Raw genomic sequence first — 18,389 nt, 5'->3', positions numbered from 1 at the left:
AAGAAATACACTGACTAAGACTCAAACTTCAGAGAAGATACTGATCATCCAGTATTCCAGTTAATGATAATGGTTTCTGTCTTTCAGTATTTTGCAGCTTACACTCCATATAGTTTCAATCTGAACTGTTTCTGATTACTTAATATTTTTCAAATAAATATATGCTTAAAGAATATCATGTGTTTTGCTACATCTTATTCCCCTTCCAATTTAATTATTATTAATTTGCAATGGTTTGAAAATTGTACCAGTTAAAATACACAAAATTAATCAGCAAAAAAACTTGAACAGCATGACACAAAATGCCCTCAGCATATGACATTGTCATAGAAATTAGCAGCAAAACCATCCTATAGAATAATAACATAAAGCAAACATTCCATTCAAGACAGGAAACAGGAAATAACTGTGTAGTGTTTTTTTTATTTCACAATAAACTAATACAGTACATGTGTAGCTTTGTTTCTTCATTACTTGCTGTTTGTTACAATAATAAACTCACTATATCTTTAGTGCATGCTGATCTACACAAACTTTTGCAAATTTCAATAAGAACAGTACCGCTTTCTCCTAATTAGTAAGAGTAATTGTTCATCAACAAATTGGAAGAAATGTAGATTGTGTTAAAACCAGTCTTTCACAAATATTTATTAAGCGTCTAGAAAGGGACTCTTCCTTAAATTACAAAGGTAAAATTATGCTCCAAGAAAGGAAATACAGTAAATCTTTTTGTACCTTCCAAATAAAAACATCTCACCATCTGTCTTGATACACAAACCACTGAGCATTATAATTTTCAAATATTCAAAAAAATTCAAAAGGAACTATTAAGGAAATTTCTGGGACAGCGCAATTTCCTAAAACATTAACTTATAACATTAACAAATATTGTAGAATGCATGCCATATCATCATTTTTAATCTTCAATATACCAATGACCACGCAACACTGACATATGCTTTGATATGTGAATTAGTGAAAGAAAAGGTGAAAATGCTCAAAACACTTCCACTATTAAGTATAATAAAATATAGAGAAGTCTGCTGTTAAAGAATATTCTACAATTACAAGTTGTGATATCATTTATACCGCATTGGGTTTTACTTGATTAACAGATATCCCTGTATTCCCTAACCTTAGTACAACGATGGAAAAAGAATAATTTAAGCACTCCTCTGCTTCTTTATTGTGGAGAAAGCTGTATTTTCAGGTCACTTTCAAAGTTGTATGAAGCATTCTAATTCAAGAAGAGGTGACCTTAGGTAAACATCCACTGCTATTTAACAGTGTTCACTGGTAAAGCACCTTCTTTCAATAAACTAATTTCTGTCAAAGAAAGCATCTTCTTAAGATGTAATGAAGTAGGAAATGTCCAATTAACCCCTTGCTGAAGGTTTACTCTTGTCACCAGAAAATGCAAATAAGATCACTTTATTGGCCAGATACAATTTCGAGTATTAGGAATTTGTCTTTTCGCATACCCCAACTTACTCTCCATGAGACACACAGACAGGGAGAGCAGCTTGGGGTCAGAGCGCAGGATCAGCCATTTATACGGTGCCCCTGGAGCAGCTGGGTTTAAGGGCCTTAGGCAGGGGCCCAACACAGTAGGATTCCTCTGCCAGCCGCAGGATACGAGCCACCGCACACTCAGTGCTAAAACAGTTCCTTGCCTGCATAATTTCACAAAACTGCTTTAAAGTGAAACTGAGCATATAAATCTCAACAACAAACAGGTGCCATTCTGTTACAGTGATTATTATTATTATTATTATTATTATTATTATTATTATTGAGTAGTTATCCCACTCAACCACAATTCCTTGAGACCTCTATATAGGTACAAGTATTTAAGACAAACATAGAAAATGTTGTGAAGGAAGACTTCTTTTAAACAGAGATTTTCTTCTGTCAAACAGAGCAAAAATTCAAGACAAATAGCTAGTTCAGAGAAACTGCAATTTTCTATATACCATACGCAGTGCAGACAATGCCTATTAATGTGATAATATTATTGTATACATAGACTTCTTATAATATCTGAACTTTGTTAAGAGCCACAGTCATGTACATACTGTAGAACTGGTCCTATAATTGCACACACATGCAGGAATACAAACTGTATTTAAACCTTTAAGATACATACACACGTTAAAAACTACCAAATAGGAATTGAATTCCCTGAACATAAAATGTTGGCCAGTGTTTCAAAATGTGGATCACAAATCTTGAGCAATATTAATGAGTAAAGTGCATTTATTTCCAAATATGCAACTTGAAGTTCTCATATATTCCAGATGTACAATATGTAAGTAGATGTTTGCAAGTGGTACCCAAAGAAAACACTTGTATCTCAGACTTTTTTGCACAAAAAGCCACACAAGTTAACAGCAGAACAATACGCAATTACAACTTAACTGCTTTAAAGGGCTAAGTTAATGAGGGGAATCAAAGAGGTATTATAATGGGTTTACCTTAAATGACCAGGACAGACCCTGAAATAACCTCAGGGTATCTGTAACAACAACATAATTCAAGACATTAAGGCTTCTGATTTCCCCCTCACATGGCCTTATCATAACATTTTATGGGGCTTTTAAAGTGGAATTATGAAATTAAGGTTCAAAATAAAAAACTTACATGCATCTCAATGTGCTTACACAAATCCCTTGATGGCAATGCAGTCTCGCAACAACAGGTTTTTTGTTATGTACTTTGCAAAGCAGGAAAATTGGTGTAACAGGGCTTAGTAAATACCCTTTTTGTTGTCAGTGTTTTATTTTACCTGTTATGATGCTGTATATTGTGTGAATCACACAAGCCATTACATTTTTCACATTACATTTCTTAACTGTCTTTTATTAATAAATCCGTTTTATTTAGTATAACAAAAAGCAACAACTATCAATGATAAGTTAGAAAAACTGATACTTTAAAAGACATTTTTAACTATTTAGCAGATACTTATGAGCATATCAGCAACCTCTGCCAAAAACTCACTTTAAGTAGACTTACAATTAGTTGTTTTTTACCTTTTTAAAAATGCTTTGTACTAGCAATACTCTGCTGCTGTGTAGCATCTTATTATGATGCATACTCTCTTTGACAAAGTTTCAGCAGTTAGCAGTTACTCTGCACTTTGTCATTACCTATGATTAATTTGATTACAAGTTACATAATAGTCATTAACACCAGAAGAAGACAGCAGAGAACAGTAGCTTCCTGCTTTACTTCAGCAACATTATACCATGTCCTCGGCACCAGTTTCTACAGTAATTGCCACACGAATCGATGATTTACGGAAGCAAAAAATAAATGAGAAGGCATGTGTTGCTTTTACCCAAATGTCGCATGAGTACTGAGAGAGAAAGCATTAGCAAGTGCAATTAACCACCCAAGAAGTGCGTGCTACTTCAACTACTGTATTATCATGTAGCCAAATCACCTTTCAGACAGATCTCTTCTACAGTCCAAATCTAAACAATAGTGGATCTGTTGTCTGCACCACAGACAGTTTCTTCTGTCTGAACATCAAAACCAATTCTCCATCCTGCTAATATGAGGCCATGTCTACACAACACACACTGAAAATCTGGAGGTTCTATTTTATGCAAATTAGAGAATATGCGTTGCAAAATACATTTTAAAAACAGGGCAACAGCAAATGCCCATTTTTCTTGTTCTCACTAGCACTGCAAATCTAATATACTTCCCCTAAAAAAAAATAGAAACCTGACAAATAAATTTCTAACGATGCCACCTAATTTCTGAGACTAACACATGCATGCACTGCATTCATCTTTCAAATGCATCTTTCAAATGAAACCTGGTGACAAAAGAAATAATTTAAGTATGACATGTTATACATTTCTGAAATTGCTCGAGGAGTGAACACCCAGTCTATTCATTGCAATATGTCTGATAATTATAGTACATAGGAAGACATGTCGGGGAATCATATACTAATAACATGAAAGTCTTTTCTTGTGCAAAAATAATAATTTGAATAGAAAATGCATTTGCTGAAATAAAAAGCAATCCTCGATTCAGGGAGTAAACAAAGTGAGCCACAGCTTTGTTCTGTGCTACCTAATTATTTCTTTAACGTTCCACCAACTTAGTGCATGATGACATTATTTCCTCCAAATAAAAGAAAAAAAACCTCTGAAGCAGACATCTTTATTTAAACATGTTTTTATAAATAAAGAAACCCAGGTGCCAAGGATAAAGATGTGCTCTTAAGTAAAACAACACTATTGAAAAATTTCCAGTATCTGCTGTTCATCAAAGGTGTCGAATATGTACATCTAAAGTAAGAGATCTCATTGTTAATGTTAGCAATAAACACAAAACATCTGGACTAAAAATAGTGGTAAAGTCATGATAAATACTATGTATACATTCTATGTACAATTGCAAAAAAACAACCCTGGATTTATTCTGGCTTCAACAGACATAAAAGGCAGATAAGTAAAAATCACACACTAAGACCTAAGTTAAGCAAGTCGACAAAACTTGTTAAAATGGCTAATTTATTGTGGTGCTTGGCAAATTTGGGAGGCCCTCTGTAAAGTTTTAAACCACACTGTTCAATACATTTAACAAAGTGGTTCATAGAACAACCCAGGAGTACCAATACGAATACCACATTCAAAGCCAAGTTGAATAAATTATGAATGGAACTAAATATTGAACCTACTCAAAAACAATGAGACTATGGAATCATAACACTCACAAAAAAAAACTTCGGTATGAAAATTAGGTTTAGTTTTGACTAAATGGCAAGAAAAACAAAGTGCATAGATCCTACACATTTGTCCTACTGTACAATTCATTATACCAGCTCCAGATTTCTTTCCACGATGGTCTTTCAATGCTTAATTTCTCTTTACTATCCTTGCAATATCTTTGATTCAAAAAAGAAGAACACCTCTGCTAACTAGTATGGGTGTGTAAAGTTTAGTTTTACAGGAAAGATGTTAAATGGATAAAAGAAAGCTTGAATTTATTGTTTTCTTGAAGCTAAAAGATACTTACTTTCTATTCCCTTAATGATTGAGTCACTTGCTTCCTGGATTTCTTCAATGTGTGGAAAGATTTCATTATTCAAACTAATGTCACATTTTGTTTATTTTTATTTCATTTTCTTTTCATATAGCCCAGCAGAGGTGGTGTTAGGATAAACTATGACATACTGTGACGCAGGCAGAAGACAAAGAACATCACACCAATCTCATGATAATAAAAACTGAGGATGATCCCCCTGTACTCTTTCCACACAAACACTTCAGAATGTGTACAGTTGGACTGGCAATCTCCAGTAGCTCACACTGTAAAGTTGAAACTGTGTGATTCCTCACTGAAGAGAAAGTAAAAAAAGAGAAATGGGGTTCGGAAATTGTTAATATCTATATTTGGTTTGGAAACTTACCTCTTGTAAAGAGCGAGCTGCTGGCTTGTCCTGATGGTTGGCCAGTATTAAAAACGGCAATGTGCAGAGTTGGGGGTGCTGGAGGGCTGAGTGCAGTTCATTCCTGGCAATCTCTAGGTCCTCTTCGGAAGAAGCGCTGTCTAGTACAAATATAACCCCCTGTGACCCCTGGTAATAGCGACTCCAGTATTTCTTGATATTGTCAGCACCTTGAAAAAAAAAAGGCAAAAAATAATTTCTTTAATCACCTCATGATTAATACAAGACAGACATTTTTCATTTGGGTTTGCTAATTGTTGGAAACCCATGGATATACAGTAGAAGCCAAAGTCAACATATAGGCACCTGTCCTTGCTCCAAAAAATAATTATTAAACATAAATACAAATGCAAAAATTATACAGAGATACAGTACAGAAACAAAAGTTGAAACCTGCCATAAATGTTTTGAAAAACAACTGCTAGAGGTTATATAGGACTGCATGGCTGAATTTGCTTTTGTACGTCAAGGCAGAAAAACCCATTTGTTTGTACTAAATTTGTTTTTATTTGTTTTAAATTTCTTCCAAGAATGATTATGTTTTAAAGTGCGAGAAAATGCAAAACTATCTATATAATAATAGAGCTTCAACATGAGGCTACTTTGGATTTCAATGCACTTCTTTTGAAGGTCAACAAAATCTACACTACAACCTTCAACAAATTTTTGTAATCAAAAACAAGAAACTCACATTACTGTTAATTATTTTGCATGATTATTATATGTCGTGTCATTATATGACATGAAGCGTGCTTCAACATTGCAGTACATTTTTAGGCTTTTCCAATGGCCAACACATATTCTTCATGTTATCTTAACTGATCATATACTGTATGTCATTCATGACCGTATCACTGCTGAGATGGAATCATGAGTGGTTTCACTTCTGTAGTCAGTTCATATACTGTATAAAAATATTCAATGTGGATTGGACATCCAATTCTGCGTCTCTATTAGGACAAGTGCCACTCTTCGTGTGATTTGCAAACAGTTCCCACACTTAAAAGGTTTCTTTTCAATCTTCAATCTTCAGTCTAGCAGTGTCAACTTTTAGAATCATATTCCATTCAAAACTTAACTTAATGTTCATATTATTAAATATTCTATTAATAAATGGAAGCTAGAGGTCACAATCATCACACTAAAGTTCTGCATATTTAATAACCTAAACTGACCAACCTTTCAGGTCTCACAAATTCTTTGCATTTTGTATCTAACTTTTTCTGTAGAATAAAATAAACCACCCTTTAATTGTCCTCCCTGCTAGTTTCAAACCATTCCATGTCTTGCAGAGCAATGGGCTATGCAACTTAAATTTAGTCAAGATGCAGTAAAATGTTTAACACTACTCTGCTAGGTGTGGGATTTCTTACTTCCAATTTGCCTCTGACAGTTACCCTGTAAATGAAGATTCTTTGATTAAAATGTATTACCTGGTGAAGAATGGTATTTTATTTCTAATACCAAATGGATCTTCCTTCAGTGTCACAAGCTTCATCTATAGGTATTCTATAACTGGGTGCAATAACAGACATGTATATTCAACTAAATCAGCTGTAAAATTGACCAATGCCCATTTAGAGCAAACAAAGGAGTTCTCTGAGAATGTCTCTAAAACATTCTAATTTTAAAATTGTTTTAATTCACATAGCTTTTGTTTTCTTTGCCTTAGTAGTAAACCCCATACTATGGTATCGCTCATTACAATGTTAATCTTTGCACATCTTTAATTCCAGCAGTTAAAAAATGCCAACATAAAATATCTCCAATTTTAAAGGGGTCTATTTGCACTTCAACTATATGAGATGTTTAGTATTTTTATTTTATTTTTAAATAACCTCACTTCAGATGGGACTCATTTTCTCATTTACATGGTCTTCCATGATCCAATGGACTCAATAGATGAATCAAGGTCCAGGCTTAAGAAATGGATTAATTTAATTTTCAAATTTTCAAATGTATTCAATTATCAGAATCATTTATTTTACTACAAGCTTTTAACTCTTGCTCGCATTGGCAAGTAACTCAGTGTTTTCTAGGAATATTTTTATTCATTTCTAATTTAATCTATGAAGCTTTTATTATTACTTCCTTATCCCATCTGAGCTTGAACTACCTGCAACTGTTAGATTTAAGCATATGCACAGTGCAAAGATTACTGTGCTGTTACAGTATGCGAGCAAACTCATTATTAAAAACTTCACGCTGAAAACAACCGTTTTAAACAAATCTATGAATCATTTTAGGATCCGTTTATGTTGATCCTCAAAATCCAATTGAATGACTGTGTTGTCTTCTTTGAACCCAGTGTTAAATCCCAGTAAAGTCTCAATGCTTCATGTCCTACAGAAAATGGTGTAGATATGACTTTATTCAAAAATTAATTTGAGAAAGCTTTTAATTAAATGTACTACAGTACCTTGCCATCAGGCGCCCCAATCTGATATGAAAGAAACCCCTCCTACTGTAGTTTTTCCACACTGACAAACAGCAAGACATGTCGTTTACAGTTTAAAAAGTACTTTATGATTTCTTCTACACATCAGCAGAGTGATTAGAGTTCAAGCAGAGGCTATTAAAGAGGCAAAGATGATTCAATTCCATGTTATGTTGCCATAAACTATAAGTTAAGAGCAATCATCAAACCTTTTCCGTCATGGGAAACCTGAATTCACTGGTTCTTAGATAAAAAGATAAAGCAGATGGTTTATTTTAAACCATATAGGAATAAATCACATCCTTTTTAATATGAGAGCATTTTTATTAATTAAAGGTTATATAAAGTGGATGTTATTTTAAGATTTATCATACAGTCCTGATAGTTTCTTGAATTTAGACATCAAAATGTTACATACACATCTACACAAAAGGTGAACTGGAAACATACTGTGCATTTGTATAAGTACTGATATTCAGAGACTATACAGTCTCATTTCTTTTTACCTTTCATCCTTGCATTTGCAGTGGCAACTGTAGTTCCCATTTACTCTGCCATAGTTAAAACAAACATATAGGCCTGGATTTGAACAAAACACATATAATCTCTATGCCTATTAATACTGTACAGTACCTAAATGTTTAGTTTTTCCTGTAGAACAAATTTTGAAAGTTACTGTACATAATAGTGTTGTCCAAGATCTGGATATCTAAGGATATCTATTGAGAACATAGGGTTTTACTAAGCAGCTTGCTTATTAAGATGTGAGCGCAAACAATTTGTTAGTGGAAGTACAGTAATTCAAACAAGAGACCAACACTCTAAGGATGAGGATGAATTGTTTTGTGCCTTTCTTTGTCAGAAATGTTCAAATTTGAAATGAAAATTCAACAGAAAATAGGACTGTGATTAATAGCACACAAAAGTTGTATTTTTTCTATAAATCTGCTGTTTAATTCAGTTTAAATGTCACCCGGTGTGCTCAGTAATGTATACATTGTTCGCAGATAAATGTAATAAAACACGGGTATACTGTAAAAATAAAATACATTTAATATAGCTTATACCTGAGTGGTAATATTCCAATTTTGCTTTATACCTCTATTTCAACTTAAAAAAAAACTAAAAATGGCCTTTATCAGAGATTTTGCTCCAATAATAAAAAAGTAAAAACTGTTTGATTACAGTATATGCAAATAAACATTCTGTCCTGCAATGTAAATTTCTTTGCTTCTACTTATTGCCACCTACTGGTTACTAATAAAGAAACAAGGAAAAAGGCTTAGACAAATATAGTGTGCAGTTATTTGCATACAATATAATTTTCATTTTAGTTATTTTATTTTAGAATAATAGACCACTCATTAACAAAGCTGAGCATTCAAATGTAAAACGTACAGTAGGTTTTATGTTGTAGGTTTCATAATAATTTAGCCTCTGCTAAAATAAGTTCCAGGCATATGGGAGAAATGTCATTATGGCAACAAAACTAATGTCTGTACACATAGTATGTATTCTTCTTGATGTATATATTAGGTTTCTGCAAAAATATGTTACCCTTTTTTCTTTTTGGTCACTGTCCTAACAAAGCTTTGATATACACTGTTCAAAAGAAAATACAGATGAAAGTTTTGATGGAAGAGCCCTAATAAATGCCAATCATAACAGTAAAAACACTTGAAAACTTTCTCAAATCCTTCTTTGATTTTATTCATATGCCTTTAACAGACCCATGAACAGACTAGTTCTGTTGGACAGTAAAACGTATGACTTACTGTACTTACAAGCCTGGTCTTATACTGTATTGCATTCTTCACTCCATTATATCAGACTATTCCAGCTATAAATTGCAAACTACATCCCATATTCTTAACTATAAAACAAATCTGCAGTACTTTATTGTACTGTATCTACAGTTACAACAATCTTGTATCTACAAATCTGTAGTTGCTTTCATGAAAAAAAATGTTTTTTCCTTTACTGATCTAAATTAGGCATGGCTGAAATATGACTAATTTTATCATTGATTTTATTAATCTGAATATATACCACATCCATTAAATCATACACTGATAAAAGTCTAGTCACCAGCAGTTTCCATAGCATATTCAAAGTAAAGGCTAATCTTCCAAACAGCTGCAAAAAGCAGGTCTGGAGAAATCATTTAATTCTGAATTGGACCTCTTAATCCTAGTGATGTTACTAGATATTATTATTTTTTATTTTTTTTATTTTAGAGAACAAAACAAAACCATTTTACATATGAACAACCATTATTCAGCCTTACATCACAGGTACAAATTCCTGTTTGTCCCCCTATTTTTTACAATTATATAATTTTTTAACAGAACTATATACATTCAAAAGAAGGAAGATGTACAGTATGTACTGAACCCATCTAGACCAATATTTGACAATTTATTTCATTTGTAATTTTAGTGAAAATGTTATTTTTTCCATTATATATATTTCCTTTATTAATTCAATCCAATCATTCATTGTTGGTAGATCTGTGAGAAGCCACTTTCTTGTTATAGCTTTCTTCCCTGCTGATATAAGGATTCCAAATAAATATTCATCACTTCCCCTCCAAACAAAATCCAGTTTACCAAAGTATAAAGCCTCAAATGTAAAGGGTACATTCTTTTCAAATATAGTTTCCAGGGCCTCATGTAACTCCTTCCAGAAAAGCCTTATTTTAGGGCAGTTCCAGAATATATGCCAATGATCACCTTGGTTTCCACACTGTCTCCAACACTTAAGAGTTTTCCTCCATATGGTGCACCTTCTGACTCGGAGTAATGAAAAATCGAACAATGTTTTTCCAGCAAAACTCTCTCCATAAATGCGAGTTAGTACATCTCCATTAAAATTCACAAATTCTAAGCCACTCTTCATTCAAAATTCTAACTTCACTGTCTTTCACCCATTTATCTTTTATATACTCTGTAGAATATGATTTCTTTTCCATTAAACTTTTATATAATCTAGATATAATACCTTTACCTAATTCTGATTTGTAGGCTTCTGTAACTATTTTCACTATCCCATCATTAACAATATCTAATTATCCCCTTATAATCTCCTTATTAAAATAGTGGCACATTTGAAGATATCTATAAAAATATGAATTATCCAAATTATGTTTCTCCTTCAAATACTGAAAACTTTGTAACTGATTCTTATCCATTATGTTACAAAATGCAGTTATTCCTTTTGTAATCCAAATTTTAAATCTATTATCCGATTTATTTTGTCTAAACTCCATATCATAGGCGCACCATCTGAGTATCTTTACTGCCTCACCTAAATTATACTCTTTTGTGTTCATATTCCATGTCCTTAATTGAAACTTTATCGACGGATTGAATATTTTTTCAGTAATTTTGTCTAAATTCCTATTACCTACTGTAATAGTGCCTGAATTGGGGGGATATTTACAAGGGATAATTCAATATCTTTCCATCTGGCTTGATATTCTGGATTACAGGAATAAATGAGAGGTTTAATTTGAGATGCATAATAATAATCTTTCAAATTTGGTAAAGCCATACCCCCTTTATCTTTAGAAAGTTGCAATGTTTTTAATCTAATTCTAGGTTTTCTCCCCTGCCAAATAAACCTAGAAATCATCTTATCCCATTCTGAAAATTGTTTTGCAGAGACTTAAACAGGGAGAGTAATTGAGGCAGTAGATTCATTTTTACAGATTCAATTCTAGAACTGAAACTCATAAAGGGGATTAGGTTCCATTTCAATATATCTGCTTTAATTTTAGTTATAAGGGGTCCATAATAAATTGTTGCTAATACCGAAATATCTTTTGGTAAATAGACTCCTAAATATCTCATTGAACTTTGGTCCTACTTAAGGTGGTATTTGCCTTTTAATAAATCGAGAGGGTTGTAATTAAAAGTTAGAATTTGTGTTTTTTGAACATTTTACTTATAGCCTGCCAGCAAGCCAAAGCTATCTAAGAGTTTCATTACTTCTAGAAATAAACTAGTGGGATCCTCCAGATATAATAAAACGTCATCTGCGTACAGTGCTATCTTGTGCTCATTCCCTTGTATAGAAGTTACTAGATATTCTTAATTGATCTACACCATGAAATCCAGACATCAAGATAGCCACTCCATAAACACATAGCCTGCAAACACATGGGACTTCTGAGGCTCAAAGATATAAACTGGAGATAAATGTATAGATCTCTACCATATTATAAAGAACACCATGACATACAGAGAAAAGTACAGGAGATACTCTGTATGAAGAAGAAGACTAAACATTTGCATCTATCTTGGAGCTGGGCATTATATAATTCTTAAACTTATACCAATGGTCTAGTCTTTGTCAACGTGTCCACTAGACTGTGAGATGTTCATTTGAAGGGTTGTGTTCATATCACCTTATCTGTAAGGTTATCTGTAAGGTGATAAGGTCTGTAGTTCATATCACTACAGACCAGTTGCACTGACTTCTCACGTCATGAAGACACTGGATAGGCTGGTCTTATCTCACCTGAGACCCCTGGTTAGCTCATCACTGGACACCCTACAGTTCGCCTACCAGCCCAGTATTGGTGTGGAGGATGCGATCATCTACATGCTGCAAAGGGCCAACTCCTGGACAGGGCTGGCAACACTGTAAGGATCATGTTTTTCAACTTCTCCAGTGCCTTCAATACCATACAGCCCTTACTTCTAAGGAGGAAGCTGGAGGAGATTCAAGTCGATGCCTCCATGACCTCGTGGATCACTGACTACCTGACAGGCAGACCACAGTCTGTGAGACTTCAGAACTGTGTGTCTGAACAGGTAGTGAGTAACACAGGGGCTCCTCAGGGGACAGTTCTTTCTCCATTCCTCTTCACCCTCTATACTTCGGATTTTAAGTACAACTCAAAGTCATGCCACCTGCAGAAGTTCTCAGATGACTGCAATTGTGGGATGTATCAAGGGTGGGCAGGAGGAGGAGTACAGAGGACTGGTCAGCAGCTTTGTGGAGTGGCGTGGGGAGAACCACTTGGAAATGAATGTAACAAAGACAAAGGAACTGGTGGTAGATTTCAGGGGGGAAAAGGTCAAACATACTCCTGTCTACATCCATGGGAGTGGTGTGGAGATGTTGGACTCTTACAAGTACCTGGGAGTGCACATCGACGATAGACTGGAATGGTCTAAGAACATCGAGGCCATCTATAAGAGGGACAGAGCCGACTTTACTTCTTGAGGAGGCACAGGTCCTTCAATGTATGTAGTAAGATGCTACATATGTTCAATCAGTCGGTGGTAGCGAGCACCATTTTCTACGCAGTGGTATGCTGGGGCCCTGGGATTAGAGCAGTGGATTCTAAAAGTCTGAACGAGCTCATCAGGAGAGCAACCTCTGTCATTGGGTCTGACCTGGACCCCTTGGAGGTAGTGGCTGAGAGGAGAATGGTGTCCAAACTAGAGGCCATCATGGACAACATCTCCCATCCCCTCTATGACAGGCTTGTAGAAATGAAGAGCACGTTCAGCAATAGACTGATTCATCCATGGTGCGACAGGGAGCGCTACAGGAGGTCATTCTTGCCTTCTGCCATAAGACTGTACAACGCATCCACCTTGCGTCTGGGCAGAGGCAACATTGACAGTGACCTGTTTCTGGACTGAACTCATCTACATATCTACTGCTACATCTGTTCTCTTTCTTGTCCCGTTTACAACCATTTTTTGTGCAATATATGCCAGGGACCCGTACAATACATTTATATTTACTGTATATCTATATCTATATTTACATCTATATTTATATTCATATGTGTGATACGATTTTTCTGCATACTGTTCTGTTCTAGTTTGTTCTGTGTGTGTTCGGACTGTGAGTAACTCTTTTAGTGCACCCCTCACTGTACTGATTGTATTGTATGTATTGTACTATTATTATTATTGTATCATTCGTTACACTGTGGCTGTGTTGTCTGTGTAAACTTGCTGTTGCACTGCAATTTCCTTCACGGGATCAATAAAGTATCTATCTATCATAAAGGGTGTCATTACATATTAAATCAGTTTGGCGTATCTACATTTTCTATAAATTCCAGTCTGTGCCCACCTCAGGCTGAGCCACTGCACAGAAGTGAATACAGTGTCAGTTGAATCTTCCAAGTGAGCCAATTAGACACATACTGTAGCACAAATAGACAAAATATTATTTGCAATCAAGAAATCTTGCAATGACAATGCTTAAGCTTTAGTGGACTGCAAAATATCTAGTTTTCAATAAACAGTGAACAGTTTGGTAAGAAAATGTCACATGGCTAGAAAAAAATCAAAGGTTGAGCTAATTAAGGAGTTTAGCTACTCCTATAGACAGATTGAAGCCTAGCCTCATGCATTATTCAGTTCTGTATTTAGAACTAGGAGGGTAAGGTTGTGAAACAGATAATGCTGACAACAGAAGAGATACAGGAAGAATGCCCAGACACTCCAAACCTTGTCAAGTTCCTCAGCTCAAATTTTGTATATGGTAGGTGACAACCCAGCAAACTGATTTGGCTAAAAGTATGAATTAACATTTCTTCAAGAACACTAAGATATCCTTAAGTAGAAAGTGGTTTTAGTGTTCATTTAGCAGCTTGGAAACCTTTGTTAAGGAGAGAAAACAAATGCTGAAGCTGAGGTTTGGGAAGTTCTATTGAAACCCTTTTCTTATGAATTTGCATCTTACTAGACAGTTATTTCAAGATCTTGAGCAGTTTAACATAATATCATTAAAGGCAACTAATAAATGGCAACCTTAGGCAACTATTACAAAAACATACTGATCTAAAATACAATTTAATTTTATGATTATTAATTTTCATTATATTCCCACTTTTCTCTTTATTTCCAGTAGTGTAGTTTCTGAATTATATTGCCATATCGAACTTGAACTTGAACTTTATTGCCATATGTAACCGGTACTGGTACAATGGAATTCTTCACCAACACATGTATTGGCATCCCCCATCGCTTGAGGCACCTCAAGAAATGAAGGCACTGCAGAGCCTTCTTCATGATAGTCAGTGTTCACAGTCCAGGTTAGATCTTTAGAGATGTGAATTCCCAAAAACCTAAAGCTGGTGGTTTCCACTTCCGTTCCATCAATACTGAGTGGGCTGTGAGTGTATGGCCTGTGTCTCCGAAAGTCCACTATTAGCTCTTTCGTTTTCTTTATGTTCAAGTCCAGGTTATTGTGATGACACCACCTAAGCGGCTGTACGACTTCATCCCTGTAAGTGGACTCGTCATCATCACTGATCAGTCCTATTATAGTGGTGTCATTTGCAAACTTAATGATGCGGTTGTTGCTGTGTCTTGCTGTGCACTCGTGGGTAAATAGGGAGTACAACCTTGGACTCAGACAGCACCCTTGTGGGGTTCCAGTGCTCAGGGTGAGTGGTGTTGATGTTTTATTGCCTATCCGCACCACCTGTGGTCTCTCGATAAGAAAGTCCAGCAGCCAGTTGTAGACAGAGTTGCACAGACCTAATCCCCTGAGCTTTGTCACCAGTTGACTGGGTATGATGGAATTGAATGCTGAACTGTAGTCCACAAACAGCATTCTCACATACGAGTTCTTAGTGTCCAGGTGTTCCAAGGCTGTATGCAGAGCCAGGGAGACGGCATCATCCACTGATCTGTTGTTCTGGTAGGCGAACTGCAAGGGGTCCACGGACTCTGTGATGGAGGAGTTGATGTGTGACAACACCAGCTTCTCCAGGCATTTCATCACCACAAATGTTAATGCTACTGGGCGGTAATCATTCAGGCATGTCACTTTTGCCTTTTTGGGGGTTGGAACAATAGTGGTTTTATAAAGCAGGTGGGGACCATGGACTGTGACAGGGAGGAGTTAAAGATGTCCGTAAACAGTGGTCAGCTGGGCTGCACACGTCCTCAGGACGCGAGGTGGTATCCCATCAGGCCCTGCAGCCTTACGGATTTTCACCCTGCTCAGAGTCTTCTGCACGTCCTGCTCTGAGAGTTTCAGAACAAACTCGCCCTGCACACTTGGGGTCTTCTCAGCATTGCCCGTGTTCAGAGCATCAAAGCAGGCATAGAAATGGTTCAGCTCGTCAGGCAGGGATGCATTGTTCGTGTCAATCTCCTGGCTGCAGCCCTCATAGCCTGTGATTGACTGTAATCCCTGCCACAGCCTCCGGGTGTTAGCGCACTGCGTTTCAAGCCGCACTCTGTAGCTCCGTTTGGCGCCCCCGTTTTGAACGCGGTGGATTTATCTTTTATTTTATTGCGAATGTCGTTGTTGAACTACAGTTTCTGATTGGGAAATGACCTAATTTTCATTTCTGGTACACAAATGTCAGTGCAGTATTTAATATCATGATTTCTCCCAGCAACACCTCTCACAATGTGCTTAAGTGGTGACATTATGATGCTGGATAAGTGAGATATACACATGTCCCACTTCAATCCCTCCTGTTCACCACCTGGCGATAGCCCTGGTAGGTTACCCATTACCCTCCAAGTACACATCAGCAGATCCCATCGACTCATTTGACCTGATGTTTTGGGTAATTTGCACTCCTCTTACAGCCTTAGCCATTCCCTATTGGAATGACCTGAGCTTGGGAGTTTTAGATTTGATTTCCTGCTCTTATGATGAAGAATTTCCCACAACAGTTGGCGTAGCGATTCTCGCCAAGGTTGGCGTTGACAGGATTCTCCAGGTCTCCGGTAATTCCCAGACGGCACACAGAGTGAGTATATTTTTTATGTTACCACCCAATTAGGTTGTCGTTAGGAAAGGACCGGAAACATAGGGAAAATATAAAGAATCATTAATAGGGAAAAGAGTAAGGACACGTCTCTGTGAGATTCAGGGCAAAATCCCTAAACCGAGACAAGACACAGTTCCTCTGAGCTTGGTTTCGAAACCAAGACAAGACGTAGTTCCTCTGAGCTCGGGGCGCGTCTCTAATCCAGGGTGCTTTCTCCCTGTGGCGAGGCAAAGTCCCTAAACGGAACAAGGGGAGCTGAGCGACAGTATTGTGTCAGCAAGATTCCTTCCGAGTCCACCCCTAAGAAAGCTAAGGTTAATAATATCATTAGGATTATATTATTAATAATATGAGTTTAGACCAGTTGTGCTAGCAGTTTAATCACCAGTGACTACTGAGTGTTAAGTGAGAAATTGGCCCTGTATGCTAACACCAGACTCATATTCACTGATTGACTGCTTCACAAGGGTACTCTCGACCGGTCATTTCCGGTCGAGAGGGAACGCTGGCGCATTTGGCTGCCGCTCCTCTCACCAGTTTTTCATTTTTATCTACTTATTTATGTTTTTTTTTCCTTTTTCTCCTCGATTACACTGATTTCTAATTTATCTATTTTCATCCGCTTCACGCTATTTGCTCCACGTTACAAATTCACAGATGCGACTTCCAATGCATTAGAAACTTAATCAACTGAAGACCTTCACCACTTGCTACCGCCTTTCTGGATTTCCTTCCTGTCTCGATTCATCGATCATGTCTCTGAGGTACACTGCACTGCAACTTCTTCAACTAAAACAAAGCTACTTCTTGGTCAAAGACACATTCGATTACTGCCGTTTTACTGGGATTTTACGACCAACTCGTGACATCCATCGCAGCACAGGACGCCGTTTTTTCGTTTGTCTGCCTGCGGAGTCTCTATCCCTGCCTTTCGGCGCACGTCTGTAAGTCCATCACGTACCGGCGCCGATCTAAAAAATCTCCTCTCGGTACTGCACCTGGACCGCACTCCGCTTCTCCCTGCATCCCCGAGACTGGCCAGATCAGCGCTACTCAACACCCGCTCTGTTAACAGCAAGGCTCTTCTTTTATGTGACATTATCAAAGAAAAACAACTGGACCTTCTGTGTTTAACCGAAACATGGCACAAACAAAACGATGGACTCCTGTTCAACCAACTAGTTCCTCCTGGATATGGTTTGTTTGACCTTCCGCGTCTTTCAGGCAGAGGCGGGGGCATCATTGTTATTTACAACCTTTCTTACAGTCTAAGTCCTATAACTATACCTCCTCCCTCTTCTTTTGAGTGTCTTGTTTTAAATGTTTCTATCCCCCAATCTACTATTATTGCCACAGTTTACAGACCACCCAAACCCAGTGGAGTCTTCTTAGGTGAGTTTGCTGACTTTCTCTCATTCTTATCCCTTAAATTTAAAAGGATCCTTATTCTAGGGGACTTTAATATACACATTGATTCAACCTCTTCCAGTCTGGCTAAAGACTTCCTTTCTCTTTTGGGATGCTTTGACCTTACTCAGTTTGTTTGTACCCCTACACATAACAAAGGACCTTAGATCTAAGTATTTGCAAATGACTCCTTTGTCTCCCACTGCTCTCCCCTTGATCTAGGCCTCTCTGACCACTTAGCCATTCTCTTCAATCTGGAATTACCCGTTTCAAACACTTCCCCCTCACGCTCTGTAAATTTCTGCAAC

General features: G+C 36.7%; 1 protein-coding gene across 4 annotated transcripts in view; it reads right to left on the bottom strand.

Moving 5' to 3' along the window:
* arl15a (ADP-ribosylation factor-like 15a) overlaps positions 1-18,389 on the bottom strand; it is a 232,326-nt gene that overhangs the window by 109,188 nt on the left and 104,749 nt on the right. For all 4 annotated transcript variants that reach the window (XM_015365070.2, XM_069187152.1, XM_015365078.2 and 1 more), the window contains exon 4: positions 5,432-5,640. In XM_015365070.2, coding sequence (XP_015220556.1) covers positions 5,432-5,640 — 209 coding nt within the window. The remainder of the gene's footprint in view (positions 1-5,431; positions 5,641-18,389) is intronic.

Source organism: Lepisosteus oculatus, chromosome 3 (assembly GCF_040954835.1).
Source record: "Lepisosteus oculatus isolate fLepOcu1 chromosome 3, fLepOcu1.hap2, whole genome shotgun sequence".
In the NCBI taxonomy this organism is placed as follows: domain Eukaryota; kingdom Metazoa; phylum Chordata; class Actinopteri; order Semionotiformes; family Lepisosteidae; genus Lepisosteus; species Lepisosteus oculatus.
This window is presented reverse-complemented; position numbering and strand designations above follow the sequence as displayed.